Source organism: Drosophila ananassae, chromosome 3R, assembly GCF_017639315.1.
Source record: "Drosophila ananassae strain 14024-0371.13 chromosome 3R, ASM1763931v2, whole genome shotgun sequence".
Lineage (NCBI taxonomy): Eukaryota > Metazoa > Arthropoda > Insecta > Diptera > Drosophilidae > Drosophila > Drosophila ananassae.
The window spans coordinates 7,298,376-7,309,235 of record NC_057930.1 but is presented as its reverse complement, the minus strand read 5'-3'; the positions used below and the strand labels follow the sequence as shown (position 1 = coordinate 7,309,235).

General features: G+C 38.9%; 1 protein-coding gene and 1 long non-coding RNA gene across 4 annotated transcripts; both read left to right on the top strand.

Annotated features, from left to right (window-relative positions):
• Nucleotides 1–247: 247 nt before the first annotated feature.
• Nucleotides 248–5,876, top strand: LOC6505113 (proton channel OtopLc). 3 transcript variants are annotated; one of them, XM_001964757.4, is made up of 6 exons: nucleotides 1,421–1,667; nucleotides 2,443–2,883; nucleotides 3,701–3,853; nucleotides 3,910–4,127; nucleotides 4,183–5,148; nucleotides 5,206–5,876. In XM_001964757.4, the coding sequence occupies exons 1-6, from the start codon at nucleotides 1,558–1,560 to the stop codon at nucleotides 5,721–5,723; spliced, it is 2,406 nt and encodes an 801-aa protein (XP_001964793.2). In that variant the 5' UTR covers nucleotides 1,421–1,557; the 3' UTR covers nucleotides 5,724–5,876. The 3 variants fall into 3 exon arrangements, with proteins under 3 accessions (XP_014760471.1, XP_001964793.2, XP_044572062.1); XM_014904985.3 differs by lacking the exons at nucleotides 1,421–1,667; nucleotides 2,443–2,883 and adding an exon at nucleotides 248–460; XM_044716127.1 differs by lacking the exon at nucleotides 2,443–2,883 and having other exon boundaries at nucleotides 1,422–1,667.
• Nucleotides 5,877–7,948: 2,072 nt separating this feature from the next.
• Nucleotides 7,949–8,922, top strand: LOC123257330. Its single transcript, XR_006507372.1, has 3 exons — nucleotides 7,949–8,176; nucleotides 8,277–8,724; nucleotides 8,790–8,922. It is a non-coding gene; the product is annotated as an uncharacterized LOC123257330 (long non-coding RNA).
• The last annotated feature ends 1,938 nt before the right edge of the window (nucleotides 8,923–10,860 follow it).

Genomic DNA, 10,860 nt, shown 5'->3' with positions numbered 1-10,860 from the left:
AAAGGCAAGGTTTTTCTTTGGTTGGGTGGCAAGCAAGCAGGGTCGGAATTGCGACCCCCAAAAAGATAGGCCCAGTCTATGTATTTGCCTTTGGTCCGCTACTGAGTTCCTCTGCGTAACGGAACCCTTCGTAATATCTTGGAATTAACTAATAACGATTTTAGGTTTGCCATATCATTCCTGTATATGTTGGCATTTAAAACTGGCGGATGACTCGGAAGATAAGAATCGAGTTTTAGTTTGTCGTTCAGTATTCGGGGAACTGCGTTACCATCTGCATCAAAAAGGAATAGAGAGTGATTTAACATTACAATATATTTCAATATTTTCGGAAACATGGAAAATTAAAAAAAATATAAAAAAGAGTGATAATCGTTTTTGGCTTTAAATTAGTACAGTAACCCATGGTGGAACGAAATAGTGAAGTTCAATACGAAAGAATGCCGTCGGTTACTTTCAGGTAAAGTGTCTTGTTTAAAATATTCAAATTTTGGGAAATAATATTAAGTACTTAAGTTACTCAATTATAAAAAAATTTTAATCAAAAATCGTAAACAAAAATTAGAATAATGTGAGTTGTTTAAATTTTTATTGAAATATTTTTTATTTTTAATGAAAATTTATTATTGCTTGTCGAAAACCTAATATTATTTGTTTTTCACACTTTAATCTATCAATGGGACTCGATAATTTAACACTGAAGAACAAGTAGTTGTCAGTCACCTCGTGTTTCATAATTATTTGGAAAATAATTGACACATTGCCCACGTAACTTTCACTGCAGAAATCAGTTTCTTCAGCTTATGAGTCAGCGGATTACTCTGAGGTTTTTCTATTATTTTCGAAAAACTGAAACATATATATAACAAAGTAAATACACCGATGACGTCACATCGCGAGCGTTTATTTTTACAATTAGCGTGGGTCTTTAAATTTATTTTGGATATCGTATAACTTGAGTCATGTGTAAATGTTGTAAATATTGGATATTCTTGAGATCGGCAAACATTGTTGACCCAGTAAACAAGCCAAGAACACTGAAATCTAGACTGGAATAATAGCAGAGATAAGGCGGAATACCGTTTGGGAAGTCAGAGGCGTTTACAGCAATTCGTTCACCATAATCAACAACATTGACAAGTCGTTTAGTGATGACGCGCCTCACTCATGGAATCTTGGAGATCTCAATACATAGACTCTATATACAGGGAATCGCAGGCGCTATGTGTACTAATAGCATTCATAATGAAGTGCAAATAGCCTAATAAATTAAGGCAATAGTAGGACTGCAATAGATTTATTTACCCACACGGATCACACTCTCATACCCGCACTGCAAAAATAGCAGGCTAATAACAACGCTAATCAGTTAGTCAAATATCGTCTGGCCGATAGCTCCGGCAATTGGAGTAACTGGTTCAAAAACACCTCAGTCTTCCCACTGACACGGGTCTGTAAGGGCCGGAAAGCTTGCGAATTAAGTCTACTCGGTTATCTCGCACTGGACGCAGGTCCAGATCGGATCAGGTTTTCTCAAAACTGCGCATTGCCCTGACAATGTCCCTAGCCAACCTGAAATCGAGTGACCTGTACGATGAGCCCATAAATCTGTGGAAAACCAAACAGCGGGTCCATTACCACCACGATGTGGTATCCAGAGAAAATAAGTGTGTGTTCGGTCTAACATTTTCAAGACAGTGGCACAGCATGTGAAAATTTTTAATTGGGTATCTGCAGACAAATAAAAAGAATAAAACTAAAGTTATATATCATATAAAGAGTAGCTCGAAACAAAAAAAATTGTATATGTGTCTTATAAATTATTTGAAATATTCAGTCAGTATTATTGATTAATATGCATATATTTTTATATTTTTCTTTTATTTGTTAAAGAATTCTATCTAATCGGACGATTAACTCAATATTATAAAAATACAATAACAATAGCTAAAAATGATTTTTTTTGTAAATTTTTGACTGTTTTTTCCTCCATTTTTTTAACATAACAAAGCCCCAGCTCAAATTCCAGACACCGATTGAGGGGCACAAAAGAAAACGTGATCACTTAATGTTAATGCAAACAGTAGAAACCGGGCACCCAGTTATCTGTCCATTGATTGATGAGACAACCGCTCGACTTTTATCAACTCACTTATACACAAATTAAAAGTATTTCCTTCAGAACACGCGCTGTGATTTTACTGATATTATCACGGTGATGGGCAGAAATCGATCAAAAAGCGATCAAAGCTGCTGAATTCTGCAAAAGTGTGCGATTCCTCCAGGGTCAACGTAGGAAATCACCTTTTGTTCGCTATCGGGTGCGGTTTATAAAGTCAGTTGATCGGAAAACATTGGACCCGTCGAACTATATGCGTGCCACTGCCATAAAACCGGGTAGTCCTTCGAGATAGTCTAATATTAGTTCTGATCCCTCAACAGTAACCGAGCATCCTCTGATGGCTGTGAATATATCACCCTAAGTGTGCCAAAGAAAGCCTCGTTTTCGCGCTCCCCCCCGAACTCGCTGCCTCCGTCTATTCCGGGGACCCCTCCTCACCTAGGGGGTGCCACTTCCAGTCAGGTGGTCCGTTACGCCAGGACTTCGTGCGATCACTGCGGACACCATCAAATCCCTGTCATGTCGCCGCACCCCATTTCCCCACTGGCGAAGTCCCAGACGAATCTAGACCTCGTGGAGCACTCCAGTCAGCGCCAGGCCCTGCTCCCTCTGCCTACGATCGGAGTCCATCGGGAGGACTCCGCCTGCACCCTCCAGGTGTCCCGGAGACCATCGCTACTCCTCCAGGAGATCCTTACACAGCGACCGCCAATCTACGGCCGGAAGGATGCCTTTCTCTCACCACGGCCAGCTAGAAATGGGTATTTTCCATGAAAAATGTTCTAAACTATACCAGCAATTTTAACTTTGGCGAGAACAGTGCAACGCAGTAAAAGCGGGATCTCCGTCTCTATTAAAAGTATATATTCGTGATCAGGACCACCTACCGAGTCGAGACTCTTAGTTTGAAAGAAACTTAAATGATACTTTAATGTATCTTATTGGGGCCTCATAAGTTATTTATATGTATGCCTTATAACGAACCTAACATTTTCGAGCGTATATTTGGAATGGCTGAGTAAACTATCTTCTATAGGTTTATCTTAAAAAGTTGGTTAGGATACCTTCCTATAATTATGTCAAACATGCTTTCAAATTATTGGTTTAGAAGAAAATAAAAATACATAAGCTCTAAATCCTCGTAGGAATTATTAAGTAGGGGAACTCGAAATGTTAGCGGGAGTTTCCAAAAAACCATTAATGGAAGGTTTTGCTTAGTATAGGTTTTTTAAGCTCACATTGCTTAAATTCCTTCTAGCTTTACCATATTTAGAAACTATTTATGGTTTTGTGTTTTCAGAAAAGCTAAAAAAAGAATAAAAGTGTTTAAAAAATAAACAGACCCCTAATTTTCATTTTAAAACTTTAAAATTAATTAAGTTACTTTACGATCCGAAAAGTCATCACATTCGTGACTTTACAGCATATTATAATAAAATGGTTAGATACTGAAATTCTCCTTGTCTGAGCGAACTAGTCCCACAGTTTTAATACAACCGACTCCAAACTACGGGCAAGCCCTTCTTTCCTTTAATGAATATATGACTACAAGTTTAAAAGTGATTTATATTTTCTCAGAAATCTGCAAGGAACCGCCAGTGGCAGTACCGCGACCATTAACTTACAAAGTGGAACGGCGAGTGCCAGAAATGGATCCACGGCCTTCTTTGACAATGGAGCCAAGAGCTTTCAGGCTAAGCAACAAAAAGAAAAGAACCGGCGAACCGGCAAGTGAGTCAAGTCAAAATATCCCAAAACTAATTGATAATTATCTCTAACTTAATCAGCGACGCTATAAGCTCGGCTTTATCGGCCACCTATTGCAAACTTTTGGTTCTGCTCGGCGTGTGTCTGCCAATCACGGAAGTGATATCGGATCAGATACCGACCTACGTTTACCAGGGATTCTACGTGTACCTCTACTGCGGCAGCATACTGTTTGTGGTGTTTCTCTATATTAGTGCTTTTCGCCATAGATCTCTCTTCAATGCCCTAAAAGAGTATCGTAAGAACCACTAATTCTATCTACAAAGTACAATATTAACGTTTCAAAATTTTAGATGAGAAGAACAGCAATGTGCATTTGAAGCACAAAGTGACCCACTTCGGTAGCTTCTACTTAAGAGTTGGAGCCATAGCCTTTGCCATTGGCACAATGGTATATTCCGGCCTAGAGTTCGGTCAGTTCTTTGAATTGAACGGCCATCCTGGATGCCGAGACGTCTTCGTGGCCATCACGCCCATTTGCCGCATGGTTCTGTGCATCGCCCAGGTACAGTTCATCTTTCTGAACACAACGTACATGGACATGGCTCGGCACAAGGTCACCTCGCGGTTTGGATTGATGCACATGGTGGCTACTAACTTGTGCGAATGGCTGTACGTTCTGGTGGAGGAAACCAAGCATGAGATTTTCCACATCGGCCAGCACGAAGTGGATCCGGCCCACGATCTTGTAGCCCACAATCACAATAGAACCGACTGGGCGGCGGTCAATGAGTCTTTACACTTGCACCACCACAGCCACTCCCACTTGACGGTCAAGGATCCGCTGAACAACACCGTCCTGGCCACTAATGTCAGCTCTATTATAGCGAATATGACTATCACAGCCTCCCCCACAGCAGCCACTGTCTTCAATGGCTGTTCCCGCACCACGATTATGGGCTCCTTGGTCCAGCAGCTCTCCCCCTTCCTATTTCCCTGCACCATCGAGTACTCGCTAATATGCGCCGTTATTCTCTTCGAAATGTGGAAAACTGTGAAGTCAATTCCAGACATCGACAAGTCCCGCAAGAACTCCGTTAAGCCGGTTACCCAGAAGCCGGCGCATCACTTCTCGGTGGACTGTTCGCAGTCGCACAAGGGCCTCTTCTTCGGTATCCTGATCATTGTGATGACCATCATATCTATGATCATGTACTTTGTCCTCTACACTCAGCCTGGCTACGAGCTTATTGCCACCCAAGAGGTCACTCTTTGGGAAACCTTCATGTACTTCATGTGTGCCTCGGCTGTGATAACGGGTGAGTGAATCCCTACAGACTTGGATTTAAAACACTTTATGTAAAATCTTAACCTAGGCATGATCCTGATGCGGGACCTGCGCTACATCAAGGATACCAGCGACGAGCATCACTCGATGGACCTTGATAACCTTCTCTTGATTGTGGCCCAGACTGGGGTGTACCTGTATGGCATGTTCAGCATTCTGGGCAGCTACTTTGCCAAGTGGGACACTGTCCCCGACCGGGTGGAAGGTATTATAGCCGAGGTGTTCGGTGTGGTACAGACATCTCTGCAGACGATGTTCATCCTCCACTCGAGCCACCGTCGGTGCAAGGGCGCCAAGCAGGTGCGGAAAAAGCCGGGCAGGGAGATTATCACCTTCCTACTGGTGGCCAACATTGCCATATGGTTTGTAAACACGCTCATCAAGGGACGGGCTGTGTTCCGGGAGAGCCACCTAGAATTCTTCGGTGTATGGGGGTGGACGATCATCACCCACATTTCCATGCCTCTGGCGATATTCTATCGATTCCATTCCACGATCTGCCTGTTCGAAGTCTGGAAGATCACCTACAAGGCCAAGGCTCATTAGCTACCGAAAAAGCTTGTCACTAAGTTTTCTCTAACTTTTTTGCCTCACTTTTACGCAAATTTTCGAAAAAATAGTCAATATATTAATAAGAGCGAAACGGTTGAAATTTCTGAAATGTAAAATAAAAACTAATTTATTAACTTAAAAGAAAAATTAGTTTTTTTAATTTGCACTCAGTGGAAGTAATAAAAGCTAAGGTTAATGGAAATTTAATAAAAAGATACACCCTATTAGTTGATACCCCAAAATGGCTTTACATTTAATTATATCCGGCACTAAACTTGTAATTCAGCAATGTAGAACTTGTTTGAAAATACTTCCGGTTATCACATAATCGGAAAACTCAACTATACCTGTTTTTTTAATTAGCCAATTAAATTAATTAAAGTATACTGAAACAGAATTTCAATTTAAAGATTAAAGTATATTTTAAAGTTAAATGTACATTACATACATACAACTTAAGGTTTGATCGAAAAATGATATTGTGAAATTTGTTAATATGAGCAGCAAATCTGATCTATTTGAAATGTTTTTTATACCTTTGCAGAGAGTATTATAATTTAAGTCACAAGTGTGCAACGCAGTGAAGGAACATCTCCGACCCTATAAAGTATATATATTCTTGATCACCTCCTAAGTTGATATGAGCATGTCCGACTGTCTGTCAGTTTCTACACAAACTAGACTCTCAGTTTTGAAGCTATCAAGTTGAAACTTTGCTCACATCCTTCTTTTAGTTGCAGGCAGAATATAAGTCGGAACGGCCAGGATCGGCCGACTATATCCTATAGCTGCCATATAACTGATTGATCGGAAATGCCATGACTTTGGTGTTTTTTAAGTGAGATTTTATGTGTGTATATACACAGATATTAAGTTAATAGTGTGTAAAACTTTAAATAAAACGGATATGGCCCTTATATTACTCGAATTGTCAGGCTGAGGGTTGGGACTTTCCTCACATGTTATAGTTGGCCTAAACATCTTATCTACAAAATTTCATAAGGATCGGCCGACTATATCCTATAGCTGTCATAGACCGATCGGAACTGGTATAACTTATAATAAAAGTTTTTTAAGTTAGTGAGATAGGACTTTGAACAGATTCCGTTCTGGGCAAAGTTATACGATTTGCCAATTTTCATAAGAAACGGCCGACTATATCCTATACCTGCCATATAACTCAACGAAATGGCACAACCTTGCTATTTTTAACGATGCTTGGGACTGTTTGCTATATACGACTATATACGATCCGATATATATAATAATATAATTTGCTACCTAACTGGTATCAACTTCGGCTCCGCCGGAAGTTAGCTTTCCTTTCTTGTTAATTGTCTTTTCTGTTAGCGACTGAAGTGCCAATTGATTATACAACTATTTTGATTACCTCATTACCTCATTTTGATTTACCTCACTTGAAACATTACATTGGCAACAATTTTCGAATGCTTTTAAAGTTTTAGCCACGTGGTTTTTGGGACAGAATCAGTTTAAGAACTCGCTTCACCTGGTTTTATATCTGTTTACAAATTGCCTAGATCCGTAAACAGGCCATAAAAATAGCTTACCCCAAAAGCCAAATCAGGTATTTGGATATCAAATTTATCGTGGCAGACATAAATCTTGAGCCGACAGAGGCTGAGGCGAACAACTGACAAATCGTCGTTTCCAGTTCCTGTTGCGTGTCTCGATGAGAAATGACAATTTGCGGAGGCGGAGAGCGGATTGACATCGAAAGGATGTTATTGAAGGGATGGACGGGCACCTGGGAGCCATAGAGGCGTACATTTGATATTCCCGAAATATGGGATGTTCTCTGGTAGGTAAGGAGCTGGCAGGTCCTAACAGAAACATCAAGGTAAATAAAAAGGCATTGAACCATGAGGTTGATGAATCGGCGCATTTAAATTATTTATTTATGGGAAGGAGCCCCAAGGACTAGGTCATTGGTATGCAGGTGGCGTACATTACTTTAATAAACGGGCAATTTGGGGTTAACAATTCGACTGATGTATGGTTTATCATATCCATCCGATAAGTGCGTGCAGGGAATGCACAATGCTGTTTAACTCTTGCTTGTAATGATACTTTTGCTTGAAAGTTGCAATTGAAATTATCAAATCGAATTCTGTTCACGTTCCGCGAAAATAAACTCCATCTTTCATTCATTGCATACATTATGTGAATAAAAATTGTGTTTTTCGAAGAATTATTTTTTTAAAACAACATTTAAGTTGGTTGTGTAGGGAATGTCAGATTCATGTAAACTATAAATACAAGCTAAGTCGACTATTTTTTGTGGACATTTTCATAGTTGCGACTGCATAAATTGAATAATAATAATTGAAGTGTCAGTTCTTTTTAAAAATGTGTACATAGGCAAGCCAAAAAATTATATCATGAGACATACGAAGCCATTATTGATGTGAAAACTTATTAGAAATGTAAGCAAACCATTTAACACTTCGCCTTCCTCGACATTGTAATGAATTCTTGGAATGGATTGCCAACAAACTGTCTCTATTGTCTACATTAATAAATCAGTTGGGAAAAAAAGTGCAGTCGATTGCGTTTTTTATGATGCCATCAGGCCACCGCGCCGAGTTGGCCAGATGTCAACTTTAGCCCGCAGCCGGAAAATAGAATCAGAAAATGGGGGAAATGGAACAGGAAAAGAGAAGCGTGGAGCAGATGTACTCTTAGATGGAAATGACGCGGAAGCGCCAAGGACAATGACGGACGTCGGCGATGACGGTGACGATGACGAGTTTTGAGGTTCAGGATGAAGTTGACGGAGTGATGTTTGCTTTGGTCTTTTAGGCGCCTTTCCGCCAAGAAAATGACATCGTCATTGAGGGGTGACACAGGCCACCGACTAACGGAATCTGCCAAGGGAAGCGGAAATTTAAAGACCGGGAAAATGGCGAGCAAAACGGGCCAACAACTTATGAATGCTAATCAAAGCAGGAAATGGCCAAAGGACAGTGGACTGGTAAGGTTGGGGCAGGAAACAATATCTTTGGTTCTAAATTAACTTTACTTCATTTTGATTAAAAGTAGGACTTCTCGCGCCACAATTGTACATACATCCTTTTACATATATATTACAGCCAAGGCCTATATGTACCACACCGGGTAGTGAGATGTGCGAATTTTTTTTTACCAAAATAGAACAGTTGAAAAAGTTTTTTTTGACATAATGAAATAAGTTTTTTAATTATTTTAAAATAATAAATCATATTACAACAAAATTATTATACATCATTAAAGGGTAAGAGTATTTTGACAAAACAGAATTTTTTTTGAAAAAGGAAAATTAATACAAATTGCCCAACCTTTAAAAAGAACATAAAGGAAAAAAATTGATTGGTTATATCGACATTGCTCGGAACCAAATCACCGATCCCGTTACAGCAAACACTCCCCCAAAATAAAACACTGCCGTCACCATATGGGATACGTTCAGATATGGGTGTAGTTATACCCTTGTAGAGGGTATCATAATTTTGGTCAAAAGAGGGCAACGCAGTGGGGGAGACATCTCCAATCCTATAAAATGTATACATTCTTGAGGAAGTATGATTCACATTCCGAGTCCAACAATTTTTTAGACGTGTTTATATTGTTTTATGTTATTGTCCCACGTGCTAAATAAGAATAGTTTTTATGTGTAATAGCATTTTTTCGTCACCAAAATTGATATAAGATACTTTGGGCGTGCAAGAAGTTTTTTATTGGGTATACCATCATAAAGAGTCGTTTGATTACATAAAAATCATTATCACATGCAACTTAATCAGCTTATGAGTGATTAATTGCATTAATATTAGAAGCTGCGAATTGCGTGACAATTTTTTTTTCGGAGTGCGGTGGCGGACAGTGGCGAAGCGCCACCACAAGTGAAAATAAGAAACTAAAAATTGTTTTCTGAGTACATTTTTCGATTGCGGTCGCGGCCAGTGGCCAGTTCTTAACAAACAACATCTTAGTTAAATAAAATAAATTAAATTAATTTGTTCGCAAACTGCAAAAAGGTAATCCGCAACCGAATAAGTTTATGTAATTTCTCTTCAGTGTATTTTTTTTTTCTTACGATTTAGATATTTTATCTTGAAGAAAGTGAAAAAGATCTAGCAGGTGCATTGGTTGTAAAGTCACGCGTTTTTTAAACTTAAGAGTAATCTTAATTTTTTAAGGCAACATCAAGTAATTTAAAAAATCGTAGATCAAACGTTTAGTTACAAACGTTCTCAAATTTTTTCAACATTTGAAAAGCAAAAATAAGGCGGACGGTACTTTTTTCAGAGAAAAACTTGACAAACTTTTTTATTTGGAAAATTCTTTAAAAATCGTTTTTCCTGAACAAATTTTGAAAGAAATGTCAAATCGTGTTAAGAGGAGCCCCTTAAATAATGGTGTTACTCCAACTTCCGTTTCAAACGGAAACTGTTTTTATTTCATTACACTTCTCTTACAAGAAAGATACATGAAAACCTTAAATCTATTTAAAACTACTTATCAACGGACTGCACGCTGACATGCTATTTTATCCTTTCTCAAGTGCTTCAAGTACACCACATACATATTTGTTGCGGTACACATATTTTATCATAAATTTAAATGCATCTTAAAAAGTGGCAAGTGACTTTCGCGGAAATCGGTCACAGAAAATTACAGATTTTTCAAAAGCTCTAATGTGCTTAAAGATTCGACAAGTCACATATTTTTAGTCAAGCCACGACCTGATATGCAAAAAATCTTTGTCAAGATATTATTTCATTTATAAAAGTTTTTAAAACAAAGCACAATTGTATCAATATGAAATCCAACTTTGTTGGAGCTGAAAGACAATAATGTGTTGCAGTAAACATCTTGCTCTAAAAGCATTTTGCCCTGCAACGTCAAGTAAATGGAAATAAAGCCATTTAATCCCCATTAGTTGAAACCGAAGAGGGATGAGTATCACGTAGATCGAAAGCATTTTTCCTTTCTTGAGAAGAGAAACTGAAACAAAACGTGTTTCTGGTGGCAAATCCTTTTGGAGACCCCCTCTGCCTCCGTTTAGGACCAGGGTCTAGGGTCCTGTCTGCCTTGGCATCCCAAACACGTAAGTCACGCACATAGATGG

Excerpts from the sequence above, each read along its gene's own strand:
- LOC6505113 (XM_001964757.4), top strand. The coding sequence starts at position 1,558 with ATGTCCCTAGCCAACCTGAAATCGAGTGACCTGTACGATGAGCCCATA. Across the intron at positions 3,854-3,909 it reads AAGAACCGGCGAACCGGCAA|CGACGCTATAAGCTCGGCTT; the intron begins GTGAGTCAAGTC and ends TAACTTAATCAG. Across the intron at positions 5,149-5,205 it reads TGCCTCGGCTGTGATAACGG|GCATGATCCTGATGCGGGAC; the intron begins GTGAGTGAATCC and ends ATCTTAACCTAG.